Source organism: Piliocolobus tephrosceles, chromosome Y, assembly GCF_002776525.5.
Source record: "Piliocolobus tephrosceles isolate RC106 chromosome Y, ASM277652v3, whole genome shotgun sequence".
Lineage (NCBI taxonomy): Eukaryota > Metazoa > Chordata > Mammalia > Primates > Cercopithecidae > Piliocolobus > Piliocolobus tephrosceles.
Window position 1 is genome coordinate 14,752,993 of NC_045456.1, and position 25,236 is coordinate 14,778,228.

General features: G+C 39.6%; 1 protein-coding gene across 1 annotated transcript in view; it reads left to right on the forward strand.

Annotated features, from left to right (window-relative positions):
• FAM9B (family with sequence similarity 9 member B) overlaps window positions 1-25,236 on the forward strand; it is a 128,293-nt gene that overhangs the window by 76,626 nt on the left and 26,431 nt on the right. The window contains exon 3 of the mRNA XM_026449806.2: window positions 8,682-8,787. Coding sequence (XP_026305591.2) covers window positions 8,682-8,787 — 106 coding nt within the window. The remainder of the gene's footprint in view (window positions 1-8,681; window positions 8,788-25,236) is intronic.

A 25,236-nucleotide genomic window follows, 5' to 3' on the forward strand; every position in this document is an offset into this window, starting at 1 on the left:
GTGCTGAGTTATAGGCGTGAACCACCGCAACCAGCCTCCATATAATTTTTGAGTACTTCATTTTTATTGCATTTTATTAAAGTATGAGTTTCCATGGGCTGGAAATTAAACAAAGAGCCCATCTCTTCACTACAGATTATTTTATAGATATTATTTTGAATTAAATAGGTAGCTTAACATTTTTGAACATCCAAAGTGATGTGAATTTGGGTTGCAAACGCACATGAGTACTAGTTTGTGTCACAGCTTTTTAATTTATATTCCTTCATTGCTTTTCAGGACCTGGGAAAGTGTCCTGTTCATCCCTTCGTGGTGGAGGTTTTGTGTGAGTTTATGTTGCCTCAAACTTACACTAAGGGTATAGGGCTTTGGAGTCCCAGGTTTGAGGTAGAAGGGTTTGTTAGATTTCTTACACTGAATGAGTCCTGGGTTGTAAAATTTTATTTATAGTTTTTTTTTTTATACATTTGGGGAGTAAAAAGGCAGGTTTCTTACATGGATCTATTGTGTAGTGGTAAAGTCTGGGCTTTTCGTGTACCCGAATAGGGTACACTGTACCCAGTAGGTAATTTTTCAACCTTCCTCTCGCTCCCACCTTCCCATCTTTTGGAGTCTCCAGTGTCTATTATTCTACACTATATGTGCATGTGTACCCACAGTTTAGCTTCCACTTACACGTGAGAACACGTGGTATTTGACTTTCTGTTTCTGAGTCATTTCACTTAGAATAATGGCCACCAGGCATATCCATGTTGCTACCAAATACATGATTTTGTTCCTTTTTATGGCTGAGTGCTTTTTCCATGGTATACACACACCACATTTTCTTTATCCAATTCCACATTGATAGACATTAGGTTGATTCCATGACTTTGCTATTGTGAATAGTGCTGTGATCAACATACCAGTGCAGCTGCCTTTTTGATAGAATGATTCATTTCCCTCTGGGTAGGTATTCCGTGGTGAAGCCCTGGGTTTTGTTTTCCACTTTTTGTGTCCTATGAGGAATTAGAATCTAAAACTTAAATTTTTCCAGTTGACCATATGTCCTTGGGGGAAAATGTCTTAATATTTTACTATTGTTTCTTGATTCTTGACTTCACTTTGATTTTAGCCTGTAAAATTTATATTATCTTGTCAGCCCTTTGATATGAGGTTAAAGGACTCTCACAAGTTGGCAGGTTAGGGGGCAGAGTGTAAATCCCAAATCTGGTCTGCAGAGTCTTTTTTTTTTTAGACAGGATCTCACTTTGTTGTTCAGGCTGGAGTGCAATGACACGATCATGGCTCACTGCAGCTTCAACCTCCTGGGTTTAAATGATCTTCCTATCATCCTATTTCAACCTCCCAAGTAGCTGGGACTGCAGGCACACACCACCATGTCCAACTAATTTATATATATATTTTTTGTAGAGATGGGGTTCACCATGTTGCCCAGGTTGGTCTGGAACTCCTGGACTCAAGCAATCCACCTGCCTCGGCCTCCCAAAGTGCTGGGATTACAGGTGTTAGCCACCATGCCCAGCTGGAGTCTCTTCTTATTAATAGTGCCCTTCCTACTGCATTCAGTTAAGTAGAACTTTCTGATTTCAGCTAAAAGGGTGACATCTTGGGAGTGCATATTGCTTACCTGACATTTGCTATAGGTACAGAAATATTATAAAACAATGTGAAAACAATAATACATATTACTAGAAAGTATATGGAAAAATCAGAATTTTCATATATTGCTGATGATGATCTGAATGTTTATAGCCCTTTTGGACATGAACCTGTTGATAACTATTACAATGTTAAACATATACACAAAGTGTAATTTAACGTTGTAATTTAATATTGGCACGCACACACATGTACAAGACTGTCAAAACATGAGCTAGTATATATGAGATAATCACATTAAGACATTACATAAAAGTATGTGTGCACATGTATACACAGATTTTAAAATAAGATAAACTGGCCAGAAAGACATTCTTTAAGGAACCCAAGAGTTGTCTCAGTGACTGGTCTGGGGATCGGGGAGAAGGAAGCCGTTTATCCTCTCCCTGTTTTCCAGGTAGTGAAGGTGGGTACAAGCTGTCTGTGGGCCTCCTCTGCAATTTTTCCAGCTCCCTCCTCCGTTTCAACTCTTGATCAATACCTGATAATAGAGAAAACCTCACATGCACAACCTCTCCCCTAGGGCACAGCCCCGGGAGCACTGCAAAAGATGTATTATTAGTCACATGTAGTTATTATATTTGCAAACCCATGGTGAGGTTTGAGATGCTACTTCCTGTACTTGATAAGCATACATTGAGGGCCAACTGTGTGCTAGATGCTATACCAAATGCTAGGCTCACACAACCAAATAATATAGAACCCTTGCCTCCAACTTGCTCATAGATTTGTTAGGAATTTAGAAGACAACCTTTAGAAGACAAGCAAAATAGATTTTCCTCAAGAAACTGAGCAGCAGGTATATCCTACAGACCTTTAGATAAAGAGAAGAAAGAAAATGTAGGCTCTTTTTCTATTATTGTCTAAAGCAGCAGAGCTGACCATAGTTTAAAGCCACTAATGGTGTGTCACCACATGGAAGCCTCTGTGTTTAAAGACGTGATTGTTGTTCAATTAACTTTAAATAGTGCAGAGGCAGGTGTTGGATTATAGACCTGTTTCCGTACCATCTGAGTGCAGTAAACATGCCTGTTTCAATCAAGTGAATAATACACATGCTATTGCTTTATTTCTGCTGCCATTTGTAGAATCATAAAACAATAACAACAAAGAGTAGCAAAACGTTAAGAGCTTGAAGAATCTTAATAATCATCTAGAGTCATGTTTCCTATCCTGGTAGAGTGTGGGAGGCCGCTTTAAGATTGGAATTTCCAGGATGATAGTCACCGTACTTTCAGTGCTTGTTCACACACACACACGTGTGTAGAATGTTCATTTCTTTGTCTATAATACTGATATCTTCAGAATCATCGCCTTACCATGGAGAACACTGATGTCGTCCAACCTTCTTGATTCAGATGACGAATGTTGGTATTAGAAAGGTAAGGTGACTTGGCCAAGATTACATGGGAATAGATGCGGACAGTGAAGTTGATGCTGCGCCATTTAAACCTGTGCTGTTCAGTATGGCAGCCACCAGCCCTACAGTGCTATTGAGTGCTTGAAAAGGGGTGAATCAGAATTGAGGTGTGACGTAAGTGTAAAATGCACACACGAGTTTCATAGACTTAGTATAAAAGAAATGTGAAATATCTCATTAATATCTTTTATATTGATTACACATTGAAATGATAATATTTTGAGTATGTTGGATTACGTAAAATGTATTATTAAGATTAATTTCATCTGTTTGCTTTGACTTTTAAACATGGTTGCTAGAAAATTTTAAATTGTGTATGTTGCATGCGTATTTCTATTAGATAGCATTGCTTTAAAGAGTACTGATTGTTCCCTACTGGTTTCCTCCCCAAAGTACCTTCCTATATCATTAATTTATTCATTCATTCACTCATTCATTCATTTAATAGCAGAGGTAACTTGTTTTTTGATGAATCCGTATGGTGTTTTGGTGATTTGTTTCCAACCTCTACTATTTGGAAAAGTATCAACATAATCTTTATTTCTTGAAATAACTGTCTTGAAGTGGTTTAAGAAAACCGCTCACCCCATGAACAAAGAGCAGTGTTAGATACCATAGCTATGCCCTCAGGGGGTAACCAAGAGGAAAACCAGAGTGGCCAAGGGCTGTCAGGTGGGCCCAGTCGCTGGAGATAGCCGTCTACCCCTGTGATCCTCAGGGGTGCACAGCACAGACTGAACCTCACGTGTGGCTTAGGGGCTCTCTCTCCAGCCGTGCCTCTGCTTTTCATTCTGCATGTCTCCTCTCTTGGACATGGTAGAGGTCACATCACCATGTAACTCCTAATTCTCTCCCTAGGTCCCCTCACTCCTCACGTGCCACTCCACCTGCCTGCTTCTCCTGCCTCTGCTGCCATGGGCTGTGCAGGCATCATTCTTTCAGATTTCCACACTTTTCCATGTTTGGCCTTCTGACCATGCTTTTCATCTTCCCAGACTGTCTTTTCCCACCTGTTTCCCTAGCATATTCAGATCTATCCCCAGACTTATCTCAGGTATCCCTTCTATGACCTTATAGACTGAGTTAGGGTCAGGAAAGTCTCCTGAAAGTTTGATACTCAGAGTGTGTTCTACAGACCACTGACAGCATCATCACCTGCGAGGTTGTTGGAAGTGCAACATCTTTAGTTGCACTCCTGAACTTCTGCATCAGAACCTTCATTTTATCCATATACACTGGTGTTTCAGCTGCACGTGACAGTGTGAACAGTGCCATCCCCGAGCACCACATTCATGCTTTAATTGAAACACATATTATGTGGTGGTAACTTTTGGGGAAGTGATCAGTATCCTGTGCTAGGTTGTAATCTGAGGTCAGAGCCTATGTGGTTCATCCTTGCACCCCCAATTCCCAGGAACTTAGTGGTTATTTAATACATGTATCTAAAGAGATAAAAAGACATGGCTTCCAGTGGAAAGAGTTTGGCTCGTGGATACAGATTTGGGAGTCAATATGCATTAAAAAGTAGACCTTTGCAAGTGGTGGGATTGGCCAGGGAGATCATGCAGCGCAACAAGAGAAGGTCCAAGTCACAGACAATGTCAACATTGAGGTAGAAGGTGGTACAGGAAAAAAAAAAAAAAAAAGAAGAAGAAGAGGATTCTATCAAAGTAGACAGGGCAGAGGTGAGAAATATTGGAGGCAAAGCACAGTGACAGTGGGAAGAAATGCCCAAGGAAAAAGGGCTGTGCAACACATAGCAAGCCTCTGGTCAATGATGTTGGATGGTGCTTCAAGTTCTGGGTTTGCAGTGAATGAGGAGGTCTCAGATGGTTTAACAGGGCTTTCATGCAAGTCATATGTAAAAAAGACTGTTTCTCATGAAAGTGAGCAGCAGGTGGAGTGATAACATTTGGCAACTTAAAGCAGGAGGCATTAGAATCCTAGTTTGAAGGGCAATGCAAGGTTCAAGCAAGGTTTTACTCACGAAGAAAATATTGTGTCTTCTCTGTGCAATTGGATTATAAGCCCCTTGTAAACGTGGCTCTATCTAAATGGTCATTATTCCTTCAGGATGCTCTGTAGAGAGTCCGTTAACTGTAGGAATGCATTACTTGTGTTTTAAGTTGTAATGAATTGAGGCTGGGCATTGTTGCTCATGCCTGTAATCCCAGCACTTTGGGAGGCCGAGGTGGGCGGATCACTGGAGGCCAGTAGTTCGAGACCAGCCTGGCCAACATGTTGGAATCCCATCTCTACTAAAAAAAAAAAAAAAAAAAAAAAAAAAAAGCCAAGCATGGTGGTACACACCTGTAATCCCAGATACTCAGGAGGCTGAAGCAGGAGAATTGCTTGAACCCAGGAGGAAGAGGCTGCGGTGAGCAGAGAGGAAGCCACTCCATTCCAGCCTGGGCAACAGAGTGGGACCCGGTCACCCCCTAAGCACTTGCCTCAACTTAGCTGTGGCCCTGTGAAGTCCAACTAATAGAAATATTTTTCTTGGAGATGATTGGGTTACATAGCACGTGGGAGAGCTATCTTGTTGCAAGTTTTTCAGAAATATGGATCTCTCCTCTTTAGTATTCCACATCCTCTTCTCTACAAACCAAGTATTTATTGTTGTCTCATTTTTTATCATAAGAAGATACATTTTATCATAAAAAGATAAATTTTATGACTGACAATTTTTTTTTTTTTCCGGAAGAGATGAAGTACAGAAATAACTGGCAATTTCAACATATCTGCATCAAGGAACAAGGTCACATTATCTCCAATTAACTAACAATGAGCTTGTCTCGATAAGCCATATAATGAGTAATTTAGGGCTTTCAGTCTGTCTTTGGAGGATGAAATGTTCCATGATGTGCAGCGTGGGTATGCTCCTGAGAGAAGAATTTAGAAAAATGTTTGTTCGGTTTCATGATAAAGGCCATGTTTACACAAGGGGGAAAATTTGAGTATTTGGAAAAACTTCAACCGACAATGGAATTCCTTCCATTTTGTCACATGCTTCATTTTTCTCTAAGCCCTGATTTAGCTTCAATTACTATAAAAACAAGACAGCAGCTTACAGATGTTTTCAAGGGGTTTCAAAACCTGAGGGGAAATACATTTTCTGGCAAATGTAGACATTGCCACACTCATTTTGATCATTTCTGAGAATGTAATTCCCCCAAAAACATAAATAACAAAACTCTTATTAAAGAACATCAGGACAAAAAAACTTTCTTTTTCTGCCTTAAAAAATGTTGCCATAAGGCCCCTGTGGTCTAATGGATTGAAAGTATTTTAAGAAACTAAGATCTCACCAATCTTTCGTTTGAGTATTTAAAGATGGCACTTTACGACCTAGCCATATTTTAAAATGTGTGCTATTATGATGCTCTTCTTGATTACTGTCATATGGTCTAAGTACAAAAGTGGACTCTGCCAAAACCTTGCTGTTATTAGTTTATTCATATGCCAAGAAAGCAGAAGCTTCCAGAAATGGGTGTGGGGGAGCAAAGCATCCCTGGAAAGGCATTTGAAAACAAGATTGGATGGGAAAACTATTGATTCATGGAGAAAACTGATTAGGACAGCATTATTAGCCCAGTGGATGCAGTTTTCTGGGGAGATCAGGTAGATCAATAATAGAGAAACTAAGGCATGCATATAGATATAAAAAGGGTGGGGTGAGAGAAGCAAGGTGGAAAGATGTTGTCTGAGCTCTGTAAAGAACTGGGTAGGCTCACAAGAAAACAGCAATTTGGCCAGGTTTTCCTGACATTCGTGGTTATTGACTTTCTGCTCCAGCTGTTATTAGCACATGCGTGAAAACCTTGCAGTTTAACTTAGTTGTGGCAATGCTGTCTCTCCTATTCTGAATTGGATGAGAAGATTCCCTTACCAAGATGCTAAATAATTTAATGACATTGGTAGTCTGATAGTGGTGCTGCTGGTCAAAAGAGGAAGAGAAGACTGCAATTAATGGAAGTGGTGGCTTTTAGCAGGAAAGGGATAGGTTGAGAGGAAAATGGGAGAATATTTGTATGAATGGAAGAAACAAGGAGAGATGATGAGTGATTGGGGAAAGGCTTGGAGCATTGGGACAGGTTGCAGTGGGGGTGAGAACAGCACAGAATGCTGAAAAGTCGGTGCCACTGTCCTCCATGAAACAAGGAAATTGAGGGGTCTCACGGGGGAAAATGAGGGTGGCTGTGAAGTCAATACTTGGCCAATGGACATTGCAACTTAGTTACTCAGCTGAATCATGTAAATTGTCATCACATCAATTTCTACATCCTTGTAAAAGCCAAATTCCTTCCAATGACCCACAAAGCCCTCCGTGCTCTGCCACACTGTGCCAAGCATACCTTTAAGATGGCCTCTAATGATTCCTGCATCCTGATATTCATAACCTCATGTGTTCCCTTCCCTTTGAATGTGGTCTGTGACTCTCTTTTAAGATACAGAATACAACAAAAGTGATGGGGTGTCGCTTCCATGAATGGCTTACAGAAGCCTGATTGTCTTGTTAGAAGTTCCTTCCTTGCTGGCTTTGATAAAGCAAGCTGCTGTGCTGGAGATACTCATATGGCAAGGGACTGAGGGTGGCCTTCAAACAAGAGCCTGTGAGGCCCTGAGTCCAACATCCATCCCTCAGAGAACTGAATCCTACCAACAACCATATGAGCAGATGATTCCATGGTCAAGCCTTCAGATTAGACGCTCAGATGAGAACACAGCCCTGTGAGAGACCCTGAATCAGAGGATGCAGCTAAGTCTTGCCCAGACTCCTGACCCATAGAAAATGTGAGATTATAAACAAGTATTGTTTTACGCCACTAAGCTTCTGGTAAGTTGCTACGCAGCTATAGATAACTAATATAATCCCATACCTGTCTGACAGCTCCAATTTCTGTCTTCTTGGTTCTCTCCATTGCAGCCACAGTAAGGTCCTTGCTTATTCCATCACTTCCTCCAGGCATTTCCCAAAAGGTCACATGATCAGTGAAGTCATTGGGATCATCCTTATTATAATTACTTCCCATTCTTAACATACATTCTTATTAAAATTATTTCTCTTTCCTGCTTTATTTTCCTCCATATTATTTATCACTATGTAATATTCTATTTATTTGACTTCTTAATTTTATTTATTGTCAGTTTTCCCCCATTCATACTACAATGTAAACTAGTAAAAAGAGATGGATTTTTTGTCTGTTTTTTTAACCAATGAATTCACAGCTCCTATAATCATGCTTGCCCCACAGTATTTGTTTAACGTACTAGTTGAATGAATCAACACATTTGTAAGAATGGTACACTTAAACCAAATTCTTTCCAGATAAGCTAAAAACTTTTATGTACAAATAAATATCATCTTTCTTTGAACGTATATTACATATGATGTTCATTCAAAAACATAAATATTATGAGTATATAGACATATACATACACATATATTACAAATACATGTCTATAAGTTGGATATAGATACAAACCATTTCCCTTTGCATCTGAGGAAACAATCGCAACAAAGGTGTTATTCAGGAATTCAGTTGGTATTTCTGCTCCCCAGTTCTCTGTTTCACATGATTTTTCTCTCAATTTTCAGAGTGTAGCTGTGCCAGTGCAAAAGGAATTAATGGATATGGAAAGCTGCTTTACTTTGGATTTACCTTCGAAATCCAGGCTGTCCTTGGCATTTAAAAGTCTGATAGGTATGAAATGGAGGTTGCCACAATGAGGGTGTCATGGGCCTAAGGCTTCCGTAGCAAGGTGAAAGGACCTCTGTGGTCTGGGGCTGGCAGGGCCACGTGGGCAAAGGGTGAGAGAGAAATTGGGTTGATCTAATGAGGGCTTCTCTGTGGAGGGAGCAGAGCTCATTGTAATGCAGATATAAGTAAAAGCATCATCCCATGAACCATGTTCTCCTTGTTTCTCCTGAGGTGGGGGGCAGGGGTGCATTCCCATCGCAGCTTGTATAAGTTGGTTGTCCAGAGCTGGCTGGCCATCAGGAGTGTCAGACGTGGATTGTGGCAAATGAGAGACGAAAGTTTGCATTGGCAAATGACTTTTCATGCCCTGGTCTCTTTCCAAAATAGTTTACAGAGATGGAAATGACGCTTGGAGGGCGTAGGCATCTAAATTGCATCACTCATTTGAATCTGGCTTTTTCCTTCTAGTCACAGAATACCTTAAGGGGTAGTGGAGTCACCGTCTGCAACCCTGCAAGTATAGACAGTGACTCCACTACCCTGACACTGCTGTTTCCCATCCCCACCGATCATAGCAGCAAAGACTCGTGTTTGTCTAGAGTGCAAGGCCTCTTAGCCTCCACACAGAGGTTGGATTTCCACTGCTCTCTGGCTGGCCTCCTCTGTTGCCACTCTTTCCTCAAACTCCTCCTCCCACACTATGTCTTTTTAACACTGCCCCTTTGCTTTGTACTGGCCAGTGAATGCTCAGTCATAGCTGGTGAATGCTCAAAAAAATCACTCTCATGGGCAATGTGAGCTTTTGCACCCAGGACTCTGAAAAAATGCAAAAGCCGTCAATGCCCAACAAGGCATACATTTGCAGAGATAAGGGAATAATGAACTGGGTACTGGATGGTAGTAAGAACAGCCATCCAGCGTTGACTGTGCCAGCCTCTCTGTTTTACACGCTGCATTCCATCTCATCCTCTCAGCAGCCCTTGGGGTTACTGCCATTTTTACCCTATTCCATAAAGGTGGTAACTGAGATATTGAGAGTTAGATGAGTGGCTCCCAGTGACACATTTAGTAAGTGGCAGATACCAGATTCACATCAGTGTTACTCTGACTCCAACATTCACTTTCCTTTGTTTTCTAAATCAAAGAAACACATGCACATGGTTAGAAATGAAACTTAAGTGTGCAAAAGAGCTCATCATAATGAAAAGTAACAGTTTTCTGTCCTCTGTCTCTCTCCTAACCCTTACGGCCATTCCTCAGACACAACTTCTTTTTAATTGCTTTGGTTTTTAATTCTCTTATATCTCTGTGACTTTAAAAATCATTTTTATTCTTCTATTTCTTTTTTTTTTTTTTTTTTTTTTTTTTTGAGAGGGGGGGGGTCTCTGTCTTTCCCCCCCGCTTGGGTGCAGTGGCCGGATCTCAGCTCACTGCAAGCTCCGCCTCCCGGGTTTACGCCATTCTCCTGCCTCAGCCTCCCAGGTAGCTGGGACTACAGGCGCCACGGCCTCGCCCGGCTAGTTTTTTGTAGTTTTTAGTAGAGACGGGGTTTCACCGTGTTAGCCAGGATGGTCTCGATCTCCTGACCTCGCGATCCGCCCGTCTCGGCCTCCCAAAGTGCTAGGATTACAGGCTTGAGCCACCGCGCCCGGCCTTTTATTCTTCTATTTCTTGATACATTGGGTTTAGATAGTATCTCTGACAGATGTTATCTCTGCCGTCACGGCTGTTTTCAAGCTATCTATAACACATCACAAAATGCAGAGTTGGCAAGAGATGAGCACATCAGCTCTTGAAAGTTGCCAAGTCCTGTTCATCTTTGGTTTTCTTCTTTCTTTTCTTTCTATGTTTCTTTCATTAAAATAAAAAAAATTTCTATTAGCCTTTGTAAAGAAAGTTCATTACTTCATGTCAGGCTTATTACAGATATATTACTACGAAGGTTGTCTTTTGTTTCTCCTTTTCATCAAATTAACCCATTCAAAATCTGGATTAGTAATGAATTGCTTGGAGAACAAATATTTATTAAACAAGTGTCCCTAGAGTCTTGTGGCTTACTGACTGTTTGTTCTAGCTATCAGGCAATGCATTTAGTGGAATTATTCACAGACACACAAATACACATCACAAATCCAATCAAGGATAATTTACTCAAATAGCAATGTTAACATTTCTCCTTTCTAGCAGTGATCATAAAACATGGAGCAACTTGAAAGCTTCCATTCCTAGCCTTTTGGATCAAATTTGGCCCTCTATCCATTGTGACATTCAATGTAACCACAGGCGGTAATTTGCTGTGGCTACTGCCTCTGTCTCAGCTACTGTCCCTTCTCAGCTCTTGTATCCTGCTGCTGCCCCTTCTTGTGCCTTCAGATCTCTAGTTCTGGGTTTCGGATATCAGTATGCCTATCTAACCCCTCTCATTTCAGTGATCTGAATGCTTTTTCCTTTTCTGTCTGTATGAGCTTAAATGTCTTACTTTCCACTGACTATTCACACTTGATTTTAGCATCCTCTCTGGACCAAGGTCTTCCCTCTCCATGTCCTATACCAGGGTTGGCAGTTTTTCTGTAAAAAGCCCAATAGGACATATTTTCAACTTTGTGGGCCACTTTAGTGTGAAGACCGGCATAGGTAATATGTAAATGAATGGATGTAGCTGCATTCCAGTCGAACTTCATTTACAAAAGCAGGTAGCAGGTTGGCTTTGTCCCTTGGGCCACTGTTTACAGACCCCTGCCTAAACCTGTGGCATCCTCTCTGCTCTGGATAGCTCCCTGTCCAGCCCAACCCAAGGGGAAGGATTTGGATAGAAAGTATTATAGCTATTTCTTTTTAGTTGTGATAACTTACCAAGGAGATGACTGAGAAAATGTAAAATGTTGACCCATCATGGATCAAATCGTGCCCTGTGGCTTTTCAGCTGTATGACCCTAGATGTGTTTATTAATCTCTCAGTGTGCACACGTTGGTGATAACATTGCCTATCATAGATGGCTGACACGGTTTGGCTTTGAGTCCCCACCCAAATCTCATCTTGAATTGTAATCCCCAGCTGTTGAGGGAGGAACGTGGTGGGAGGTGATTCGATCATGGGGGCAATTTCCCTCATGCTGTTCTCCTAACAGTGAGTGAGTTCTCACAAGATCTGATGGTTTTACGTGTCTGGCATTTCCTCTGCTTGCACTTCTCCCTCCTGCCGCCTTGTGAAGAAGGTGTCCGCTTCCCCTTTCCCTTCTGTCATGGTTTTAAGTTTCCTGAGGCCGCCCAGCCATGCAGAACTGTGAGTCAATTAAACCTCCCTTGTTTATAAATTAGCTAGTCTTGGGTAGTATCTTTATAGCAGTGATGACATGTTGGGTATGATTTCTTTTGAAAATCTGGATAATCTTTTTCAGATAAATGGATGATTAATTTTCTCTGATTGTAGAAGGGCTAACAAAGTGTGGAGGCTGTGATGTATGGCAGAGAATCTAGCTTTGAAGCTAGAGAGATCTGGGTTTTAATTTGTAGCTCTGTCCCCACACTGTGATCTTGGCCAAATTGCTGCATCTTTTTGAAGATAAATGATTCATCTAAAAAATGGGAATAATAATTTCTGCCTTTCAAAATAGCCATAAGAGTAAGAAGTCATGTAAATAAAGCTACTCACATAATGCATTGCACAGAATACTTGCTCAATAAATGGCAAGTAGTATTACAATAAAAAATGTGAATGTGAGTGGAATACAATATACATTGTACTATTCGGAGGGTGATGAAAATTCTTGATTTCGTTAAAGTGGTGGAATAAACCCGTTAAATTAAGAAAGTACATTGAAAGCAATTATAAATGTATTTATTAAATTCACAAATTATAATTGTACATATTCATGGGATATCCCATTTGTTTATCCCAATACACAAATGCGTAGTGATTGAGCAGGGTAATAGGCATATGCATCATCTCAAACATGTATCATTTCTTTGTGTTGGGAACATTCAGTGTTCTCCTTCTAGCTATTTAAAACCATATAATATATTATTGTTAACTATACTCATCCTACAGTGCTATAGAGCACTAGAACTTACTCTTCCTGTCTAGCTATAATTTTGTATCCTTTAATGAATCTCTCCCTCTCCCTTTATCCTTCCCTTCTCAGCTTTTAATATCCTCTGATCTACTTTTTACTTCTATCAGATCAATTTATTTTAGCTTCTGCACATAAGTGAGAACATTCAGTGTTCAACTTTCTGTTCCTGGCTTATTTCACTTAATGTCCTTCAGTTTCATTCAAATTGCCATGAATAACATAATTTCATTTTTTTAATGGATAAATACTATTCTATTCATCTAGATTGTTGGACACCTAGGTTGATTCCATATCTTGGCTGTTGTGAATAGTGCTGCAGTCAACATGAGGGTGCAGCTGTCTCTTTGATATAATGATTTTTTGTCTTTGAATAAATTCCCGGTAGTGGGATTGCTGGATCATATGGTAGTTCTATTTTTTGTTTTTTGAGGGACCGTCATACTGTTCTCCATAGTGGCTCTACTAGTGTGTATTTCTACTAACATTGTGTAAGAGTTTCTCTTTCTCTGCAATCTAGCTATCATTTCTTATTTTTTGTCTTTTTGATAAAAACCATTCTAACTGGAGTAAGATGTACTTCACTGTGGTTTTGATTTGCATTTCTCTGATAATTAGTGATGTTGAGCACTTTTTCATATATTTATTGGTCATTTCTATGTCTTCTTTTGAGAAATGTCTGTTATGATCTTTGGCTCATATCAAAAACTGGATTGTTTGTTTTCTTGCTGCTGAGATGTTTCAGTTCCTTGGATATTCTGGATATTAATCCCCTGTTGTATGAGTAGTATGCAAATATTTTCTCCCATTCTATAGTTTGTCTTTTCACTCTATTGATTATTGCCTTTGCTGTGTAGAAGCTTTTTAGTTTGATATAATCCCATTTGTTAATTTTTGCTTGTGTTGCCTGTGCTTTTGAAGTCTTATTCATAAAGTCTTCTACGAGACCGATGCCCCGAAGCATTTCCCTTCTGTTTTTTTTTTTTTAGTAGTTTTATTATTTCAGGTCATACACTTAGATCTTTGATTGATTTTGAGTTGACTTTGTATAGGGTGAAAAGTAAGGGTCTAGTTTCATTCTTCTGCATATGGATATTCAGTTTTCCCAGCACTACTTATTGAAGAGATTGTCCTTTCCCCAAGGAGTGTTCTTGGAACTTTTGTCAAAAGTCAGTTGACTGTAGATGTGTGGATTAATTTTGGGGCTCTCTATTCTGTTACATTGGTCTATGTGTCTGTTTTTATGCCAGTACCACGTTGTTTTGGTTACTACAGTTTTGTAGTGTATTAATATTTTGAGGTCTGATAGTTTCACGGCTCCAGCTTTGTTCTTTTTGCTCAGATTGTAAAAGTAACTTTTTAATTCACACTAGTGAGGTGGTAGCAAGGAGCATAAGGTAGGAGAACATAAACAACACTAATTGTTCACTGTTTTAAATTCACATTAACCAGTAATCAGCAATCTTTTAAATAGGTTTTTGCTTACTAAAAACAGTAGCAAAACGTTGCTACTTAGATTCTTACTCTGTGCTCAACTTTTGCTATATCCTGAGGAGCACAGCCCTGGCCCCAAAGCAGGGAGAAGGGGTTTCCCAATGAACTACCGAGCAGTCATGAATAGACAATTACCCTTTGAGCACATGAAAACCCAATCCTCCTTCTACTATGCAAGGACAGCATACATTGCTTTAAGGTGACTAGACAACAGCAGTTTTGGAGAAAAGGACTTCAGTTCTCTGAGTTTTAATTTTGTCATTGGTACAACAAGAAGGCTTGGTGCCTTTAGCCTCTGAGGCCTTTTTTAGTTCCAATATTCTATGGTTCCCAGCCATTTCCATTGCTGAATTCAGGAAGGTTAGATTTTATTTCCAAACACCCATTTTCATGACTCAAACAAAATTTTATTCTTGGCTCTCTGAGGCAAGGGAACCACTTTGTTCTTTATTCTCTCTTTCCTAGTATCTATTTCAGTGCTAGCAATTTATAGGTGCCTAGTAATGAGGAGAAGGTGTCAAAGGAACCAAATAATATAGAGTGGACCCTTAGACGATGCAGGGGTTAGAGGCATGGACTACCCCATCGGTGTGGTAAAAAATCTGCGTGTATCTTTTGACTCCCACAGAACTTAACTACTAATAGCCTGCTGTTGACTGGAATCCTTACCAATAACATAAACAGTCAGTGAAGACATATATTTTGTGTTTTATGTATCGTATAATGTTTCTAGCAATAAAGAAAGTTAGAGAAAAGAAAATGTTTTAAGAAAATCATAATGAAGAGAAAATATATTAGTATTCAGTAAGTGGAAGTGAATCATTATAAAGATCTTCATCTTCATTGTCTTCAGGTTGTGTAGGCTGAGCAGGAGGAAGAAGAGGAGGGATTGGTCTTGCTGTCTTGGGGTAACAGAGGTAGAAGGAAATCCACTTATAAGTGGACCCATGCAGTTCAAGCCCATATTGTTCAAGGTTCAACTGTACCTCAGTATTGACTAGAAGTAAAGATATTGAAATAGGACCCCAGCATTGGGATTTTACTGCCTTGCATGGAAATAGCCCTTGTATATCTTGAGGCAGAATGAATTTTAGAGGCCATGCTATATTGTCCATTCTACCCACAAACGATGACTTGAAGCTGCATGGTTTCCAGGCATGATTTAATGATGTGACCATTACCCAACCAGTACTTACTCCTCTATGACCTCATGCTTGGAAGGACATTGGTTTGGCCTTTATTTCTTCAATTAAAAACAATTTAAAAACCTAGCATATGACTACGTGTCTCCCTAACAGTTCATAACCTTTCCAGTAAAAAAAACCAAAGCAAAGTATTTTGATAGACACCCTACAATTTCAACATTTGGGTTCTCAGTGGTAATACCAACCAATAGAAGGGTTGTTTGATAAGTCATTTCACAGTTCATTTTCAAAATTTTCTATTAGCATGTGAAAAGCCAAAGTCTTCCATTATCATAAAGCTGTATTAAAAGTCAATTTATATTTATGCACCTGTTAAATAATAATTAAGAAAAAAAATCTCTGCAATGTATTAACTCCCTTTGCAGTGAAAAGTAATTGGTCATGGGAGATTATCATCAGCCAACACTTGAATTTCAGACATATAACCTCTGCAGAAAAGTTTAAAAACAATTAGAAAAATGCTATCACCTGCTTTTTACAAAAGTTATGCAGGAAACCTCAGGGGACACACATTTATCTCCTAGATTATTCACCCATTTCCCCATCTTCCTGCTGTTAGTTCGGCTGATAGCGGCAATTATTCAGAGAGTGAGAATTCATCACATCGTGTTCTTTGACTAAAGTCATGCCAGGAAATTATTTTCTAATCATTGGAGATCGTTTAAAATACCGTTGGCTATGGTGGACTCATTTAGCACTCGAATTGCATTTAAATCAGTCATTCCTCCATTGCTTGTTTGTCTTTTCCCTTATTTTCAATAAAAAACAAAGCGTCCTCTGTCCAGCCCCCACCCCCACCATGCCTCCTTTAAGATCTCTACTGTGACAGCTGCAGAACCCATATGGCAGCAAGGTTCTGACTCCTGCACTTGCTGCTGTGCTGTCCCTGAAGCTCTGCACTGTGAACTCAACCCAAGATATTCATTGTCTCCATAGCAACTGGGGAAACCTTGAACGGGTTACCATCAAAACAACAGAGCAGCTACAGGTCCTGGCATTTCCTTTTGCCAAATGGGATTGTGGGCAGATAAGTTGTTTAATAGATACGTGTTGCTTAAATCAGTTCTCTAAATTCCTGAAAAACCAAGTAAAATGTCTGCATATCAGGAGTACTTGGTTTTGAGAGGCACTTGGTGAAGAATCCCTTAATAAATCAGACACCTCCATTCTCCCAACAATTTCTTTTAGTATACACTACACTGAATATGAGCACAGTACACCTGTGGAGATCTTATCCAGTTCCATTCTGCTAAGTCCTAGTGGTTAAAGATAGACCCTGTAATTGTGGAAGAAGAAGAATTTTCCACTGACTTCCTTCTGATTGTTGTGAATGGCATATGGCTATCGAAGCCTTCACGTCTATCAATGTTTTTGCTTCTCCCTGAATCTCTGACTGTAGTTTGTGTCTGGTATGGAAGTTTCTGTCCATTCCTCTTTTGGATTATGAGTGAGGAGTCAACATAATGAGGTTTTCACATCCATTTTTCAGATAATTTAGTGTCAATTAGACATTATTTAATAGGAGGAGACTCTCCAGAATTATGCATACAATTGCATTATAACCCTACCATGGCCAGGAACCTGATTTGGATCATGCTGACATTTTCAGGCGCATTCTGTGTTTCAGGCTCCCATAAAGGCACTGCCTCTTGATCCTTTGATCCTACCAGCCCTGTGAACTAGGGAGAGTTGGTTGTCAACTAATGCCCCTTGGTGTGTGGCTGCCTCCACAGTGGTCTATATGGCCCATGTGATTTTTTAGTGCCCCTTCTCCTTTATTGGTACCTGTGCCATATGATGGTTAAATATTTTGAATATCATACCTAGAAAGAGGTATTATTATCCGTCTTCCATAGAATCTAAAGAAAAACCTAAACTTACAGAAAAGGGCTCTTGTAGAAAGTTACCTTCTTATAATGACTACAGTGTATAGACTCACTTTTTGGATTCAGTTAGTAGTAATGTCCCAGTTACACATTTTGAGAACCATATTGCATTAGAAAACTTATGTAACTTTTACCTCTTTCCTCAACATTTAAGGGTGAGGATGCTTTTTGTATTTTTACACGAACACAACCCTCAGACTTTCTACTGGAAATTACTATATATATATATATATGTGTGTGTGTATATATATATATACACACATATATCTGTATGTATTCCCCTTTTCTCCTTGTTGATTGTCGTGTGGTTACATTTAGAAGAATTTAAGAAGATTTGTGATAAGGAAGAAAGACTGTGTGCTATTGATCAAATGTCCAGGTGAGGGACAGTTATAATAGTGACAGATGGATAATCAATATAATTCAGACTCACAGAATGAGTGAGTCTGGGCAAAGATATTGGGCAAAGATATTTGCTACAGCTCCATTTGCTGAAAGGCTGAAATGCAAGTTGATGAGTAGAGTTAGAGAATATAAAATGATCTTTTGATTTAAAGGAAGAATGGACTTCATTGTCTCATTGAGAACACACTCAGTATGGTTCAATTTACAAATTTAGATTGTGGTTTGATCATTTCATTTTAAAAGCACAATAGTACTTGGAGAGTCCATGCTAACCACTTTTTCCATGCCTGACAAGTAGATAAAAATGTGTAATAAATCCAGTTGCTCTGAGATGGAAAAGAATGTGCAAATCATTGGTATTTTTAGAATATCATTATACTTCCAACTCCTCGTGTGCTCTCATCAAGTGAGCACAATTCGCAGTGTTAAGGCAATTTAAACAAAGTATTTTTTGGTAGAACCACATTTGAGATGGAATCCATAAAAATATGTTCAAAATGAAATTTACTAGCTCTGAAATTATAGAACTAGGGTTTACATAGTAAAACCCACCCTGAAACCTCTAATATTGATTTGAATCCCTTCGGCATTGTCTTATAATGCATGTTAGTCATTTGCAATGCATGTCAATTCTTTTCCTATCTACCAATTGTCATTTCTAAAGAGTGGGAAAGACAGCCTGGCATTTGGCTCTGGAAATAAACAATTTAGAAAACTTAAGGGGGAAACTGACTTAGAAATGAAATATTCATGTATGTTTTTATTGCTCATTACTTTAAACCATTCCTTGGATGCAAATGTTAACTTGCTGATTAGTGATTCTAGTTGCCTTTTCTATCAACGAGCAAGCAAAAAGGTAATTGGTAATGAAGTTTAGCAGCAAAGAAAAATCTATTCTTCACCCTCCCATAGTTGCTGACTCCCTTAAGAGGATAGAAATTGAGGAATCAGATAACCTTTGAGAAAAAGCAATTGTTGGAATGTGTATTGGTGGACTTATTTGCATATATATATTATTTTGGAATGGGACTAGCAGGAAATTATACACTGCTAAAAGTGACCTACAGCGAGCATCTAGGAAAAGTTCACTTTAATAGTCAATGCAAGGAAAGTAAACTCTGTTGAACGATAGGAGTGGATCACAGATGGGTAAAAGTACCCAGATAGAAAAGCACAGTCAGTGGAAAATTGAGACTCTTAGTAGCAACATTGGAAAGTGCAGTCAGAAACTTTTGGTTGTGAAGAAACTAAACTAAGACAGAAGCTGACATTCCCTGCTGTGGTCACTGGGGCTCCTGGTCAACCAGAAGGCTAGGAAGTCAGTGGAGGGATGGCAAGTCATGACTCTGACCTCTCAGCAATCCATCCCTCAAGAAGACCTGGAAAATGAATCCTGCTCAAATGTATACAGTTTATTAGTTTATAAATCTGAAACATTTTTTGCTGAGTGGATTTCTGTTTTGGTCTTTCAAATGCACAATTGTGGAGTGTTTTTTTTTTTTTTGTTATTGACAATAGAAAACTCTGTCAAGTTAAATATGGCATAATGTTGTACAGGAGATGTATAGAATTTATTTATCTTGTATAACTAAAACTTTATGCTTATTGAATAACAATTCTCCATTTCTTCTCTGCCCAATTATCAGGAACCACCACTCGACTTTCTGTTTCTGTGAGTTTGACTACTTTAGAGAGCTCATATAAGTGCATCGTGTAGTCTTTGTCCTTCTGTGACTCATTTCATTTAGCGCAATGTCCTCCAGGTTCATCCATGTTGGCGCAGATGGCAGAATTTTCTTCATTTCTAAGGTTGTATAATATTTCATTGTATGCATATACCACATTTTTGTTATCATTCGTCTGTTGATGGACATTCAAGGTGTTTCCATGTCTTGGCTATTGTGAATAATGCAACAAATATGGGAATGCAGATATCTCTTTGGGATATTGACTTCAATTATTTTGGCTATGTACCCAAAGGTGGGATTGATGGAGCAGATTTCCAAATTTTTGAGGAACCTCCATACTGTTTTCCGTAGTGGCTACATCATTTTACATTCCCATTTACATGCACAAGAGCTCCAATTTCTCCATATTTTGATAACACTTGTTATTGTTTGTTTTTGTTTTGTTTTGTTTCAGATGGAGTCTCATTTTCTCGCCCAGGAGGGACTGCAGTGGCACGATCTCAGCTCACTGCAACCTCCACCTCCTGGGTTCAAGTGATTCTCCTGCCTCAGCCTCCTGAGTAGCTGGGATTACAGGCACCCGCCACCATGCCCAGCTACTTTTTGTATTTTTAGTAGAGACGGGGTTTCACCATGTTGGCCAGGCTGGTCTCAAACTCCTGACCTCTAGTGATCTGCCCTTCTCAGCCTCCCAAAGTGCTGGGATTACAGGTGTGAGACACCGCGCCTGGCCTATTGTTAGTTTTTTGATAATGGCCAACCTGACAGGTGTGAGGTGATAGCTCATTGTGTTTTTGATTTGCATTTCCCTGATGACTAGTGATGTTGAGCTCCTTTCCACATACTCGTTGCCCATTTGTATGTCTTTTTTAGAGAAATGCCTATTGAGGTCCCTTGCCTGTTTTAAAATCAGGTTATTATTTTTCATTTTTGCTACTGAGTTGTAGAAGTTTCTTATATGTTTTAGATATTAACTTATCAGATATGTGGTTTGCAGATTTTTTTTTTTCCATTCCATAGGTTGCCATTTCACTCCACTGATTGTTTCCTTTGCTGTGAAGAGGATTTTTAGTTTGACAGAGTCCGGCCTATTTCTGTTTTTGTTGCTTATGCTATTGTTGTCATATCCAAGAAATCATTGCCTAGATCACTGTCATGAAGCTTTCCCCCCCTGCATTCTTCTAGGAGTTTTAAAGTTTTAGGTCTTACGTTTAAATTTCTAATATGTTTTGAGTTGATTTTTGTGTATGCTGTAAGATGAGGGTCCAATTTAATTCTTTTGCATGTGGATATTCACTTTTCCTAACACCATTTGTTGAAGAGATCTGTCAAGTTATTCAAAGCAGAAATAATGGAGTACTTATAACACCAAAACTCTTTGGCTAATGATTTCGCTGGCTGTGTTATGCTGTTGCCATCAGAGAAGCATGCAAGGAAGCCCCAGTTACAAGTGTACACACACACACATTGGTTCATACACAAGCACACAACACACATGCACACTCTGGAGGCAACCTGTAATATATGCCCATAGCTGCTGGAACAGCCTCAGGTTGCTAGTTCCAAAGCCATAGACTTTCTTTTTCCTTGCAGAAGATCAAGTTTTCTTCCTCTTATTTGTTTTTGCAGATTCTATCATTCCTTAAATCTGGGGATTCTTCTTCCCCCAGCTTTATTATACAATAGGACAAAGAAGCTCATAATGCCTTTTTCCTTGCTGTGCCATACTGCCCTAGACAAGCATAGAAGCATTTTGTTTGCTTGTTTCAGGTTCATATGCTTGTAACTATAGAAATTTTTAAAAATTGATAAAACATCAGGCCGGGCGCGGTGGCTCAAGCCTGTAATCCCAGCACTTTGGGAGGCCGAGACGGGCGGATCATGAGGTCAGGAGATCGAGACCATCCTGGCTAACATGGTGAAACCCCGTCTCTACTAAAAATACAAAAAACTGGCCGGGCGAGGTGGCGGGTGCCTGTAGTCCCAGCTACTCGGGAGGCTGAGGCAGGAGAATGGCGTAAACCCGGGAGGTGGAGCTTGCAGTGAGCTGAGATCTGGCCACTGCACTCCAGCCCAGGTGACAGAGGAAGACTCTGTCTCAAAAAAAAAAAAAAAAAAAAAAAAACACATCAGAGAAATTTTCCAGTTTCTCTTAAGGTCATCGGCTCTTACTTTCCTTGGGTTTCACTTCTCACCCTATTACCTCTGAAAACCAGTAGATAACTTATTGCCATAAATTGTGAAGAAATTCCACTAATTTTATCTGATAGAACTAGATAGAACATTATAGATCTCTTGGTCAACATGAATGCAGGTGCAAAGATCTCTCTTCTGCCACTTCCTTTCTCTTAAAGGGTCAGAAATAGAGAGTCTCTAAATATAAACAATTTTTATTTATTAATTTTTCCTCAATAAAGAAAATAATGAAGAAAGGCAGGGTCTACAAAGCAAAGACGGAACCATACCTTTTTAAGGTAGCTATTGTAAGCCCCCACATTTTTGTCTGAAAACAGCATCTTAGAAATATTTGGCAGGAAGAGGATTTGGGTGGAGCTGGTGGCTGCATGCAATATCCTGGGGTGGATAGTCAGCATAAACCAAATAGAAATGCACCTAGAGAACTGCAGCTTTTCATGGACTCCTTTGGAATGGCGTATGAATACTCTGGCATTGGAAAACCAGGAAGATCTCATTTCAGTATAGCAGGTAAATGGTAAATGATAAGTGAAAACTTGCTATACATTGGAGTTCAAACCAGGAGCTATGTATATCAGTCAGTTGGTCTTCATAGAAGGATGGAATTTGAAAAACATTCCCAGTGAATATAAAGATGAGTGCAATCTATGCAGCCTGTTTGTGGGCAGAAGCCACAAATGCGTAAGTCCTATTTTATATATGACCAGGAGACAAGAACAAAACAAAACAAAACAAATGTGGATGCTGTGGGCAAACCTGCAGAATTCGAAAACAGTATCATTCTGAAACCTCAGAGGGAGAGTGAACCTCTAATATGAATCAAATCAAGAAATATAAAAGAATTCTAGAAAACTGTTCAGAATCCCAAAAAATGATGTGGGGCAATAGGTCAGAGAATAAAGTAATAAGAGGAAAATAGGGTAAGATTAAAAAAAAAATAATAACGAAACCAAAGGATAACATGAGGAAACAAGATGGGTGAGATAAGAAGGAATACAAGGAAACTAAAAATCCAATAGAAGTATTAAAATTGGCATCAGAGGTAGTTAAGATTGTTTTCAGGGGAAAAAATGGAAAAAAAAAAGACAAAACTGAAAAATTTCTTTAGTTTACAAAAAGTATTTCTAAGAAAATGGATTGACATTTTACACACTTAAGGAGAAAAATACAATTTATCTACAAGGTATTAAAAATTCAGTGGAATTTCCATCTCTACTTGCTGATCAGTTCTCCCTTTCCTTTTTAGATAACGTGGCCCTTCATTTATTTTAGGAGTTCTTCTGCCTGGTGTTATCAATCAAATGAAACTGTCACCTAGTGCAAGATTAACCATGGGATTCAGGCTCATCAATTAGGAAGCCCATTCTCTGAACAGAGTTGAGCATGTGACTCAAGCCAGACCAATGATATTGAGTCAATATTTCTTCTTGTTCTTTTTGGGTTATATTAAGCGAATTGGGTTTTGTTGCTTGTAACCGAAATACACTCACATAATCTCAGTCTCTCCTCTGAAAACACGAATATCCGAATATAATGGAGAGGCATTTACAGATTTTCAAGTAAAGCATTATAGGAAGGGCATTCTTAGATATGCAGAGACCCAGAAAAATGGCCCCCACGAATCCTTCCTGAACAAATGCTTGATGTCTCAGTTCAGCTTACGTGCATTGATTGAAACTGCAGAACTTGATCTGGTTGACCTGTTGCTTTCTGTCTACTTTGAGAAGATTTGGGTTATCTGCTATGTCCACAGCCCCCTCTGAGATGGTCAGAGGTGGTTATACTTGTTATAATGTGAGCCCATGAGACCAGTCAATGTCTTTAGAACCAAGGAAGGGGGATTAACACAAGTGAAACATTCTGTGCTTGATTTACATCTCTGCCCATAACCAGCCCTCTCAACTGGGTGTTAACAGGCTTACTGATGAAATATTGTTGAGAAATTTAAGTCTGATATACTTAGAAAGAGTAGGCAGAAACAGAGAAAGCAGAAGCCACGGAGTCATAGAAGACAGGAAGCCAGCAGCACACTTGATGGAAAGGCACAGAAACCTATCTTGAAATGCTTGAAGCTGAAAAGGGAATTTATTCTTTCACAACTGAGAAGTTCAGGAGGATTCTGGTTTTAGGCACAATGCATCCAGGCGTACCAATAATGCCATCTTTGTCACTCTCTGTTCTGCCTTGTGTGTTGACGTCATTCCCAGGTACGTTTCCCTCAGCCTTCGTTCTCTAAATCCTAAGTCAGCAAGAGAAAGATAGCTTCTCTTTTCTAAGAGTTTCAGCAAAAGTCCCTGCAGAATGCTGCACTGCCTCAGACACACCCATCCTTGGACCGACTATGATTTCTTGGGAAGTTGCACTCTGCATAAACAGGTTTGGATGGAGTATCCCAGCTGAAGCTCATCCTTCCCCATGGCCTGGGGACAGGGGAGATCGTAAGGGAGTTGTTCCTTGTAGGAGCTGTTCCTACAAGATGAGGAATGGTTATCCAACAGGCAAACACTAATGAACTTCTGGACCCCTTCCATAAGCCTAAGACATAGGTTCTTAGGCTTATGGAAGAAGAGAGATGAAGAGTGGAAAGGCATTGATAGAAATATTAGAAGCAGATAGAGTATGTCTGAATCATTAACGTAAGTTTTACAGGTGGAAGAATTGCACAACTTTGAGCACATGTTGATTTAAGCTGGTTGACTGGGAAGATGGCATTTCATGGTAGTCAATATCAGGATTTCTCCACCTCAGCACTACAGACGTTTGGGGGCAAGATCATTCTTTGCTGTACAGGGCTGTTCTATGCGCTTTACAGTGTCGAGCAGCATCCCTCGGCTTTCACCTGCTAGAGGCCAGTGGCACACCCTCCCCAGTGGTGACAGCAAAAAATGTCTCTGGACATTGCCAAATGTCTTCTGGGGGGCAAAACTTGTTCCAGGTTGAGGACCACTGCTTTCTATCTACAAGCGGGATAACTGGAGTTTGTGACTGTTTTTTAATTGCCTCTTGGCTTTTGTCTTTTTGACTTCCCCATGTATCATTACAATAAACCCAGCCAATTGTGGTCACCCTGACAGTATCTCAGCTGTATCTTGAAAATTATATTTAGTGACAGGTTTTATTTAGTGTTCTTTACTTTGAATAGGGAAGTACTCTGGAATACCCATAATGGATGTGATCAATATTCAAGTCTTTATTATGTCACCTGCCATGCAGGGTCGGTGAATTCCTATGGACTATTTCTCCATATTTGAGATTATTCTCCATGTACTGATTTTGGCTTTTATTTATTTATTTACTTTTTATTTTTTTTTGAGACGGAGTCTTGCACTGTCACCCAGGCTGGAGTGCAGTGGCATGATCTCAGCTCACTGCAACCTCCGTCTCCCAGGTTCAAGTAATCCTCCCACATCAGCTTCCCGAGCTGCTAGGACTACAGGCATGCACCACCACACCCAGCTAATTCTTTTTTTTTTCTTTTTTTTAATTTTTAGTAGAGATGGGGTTTTGC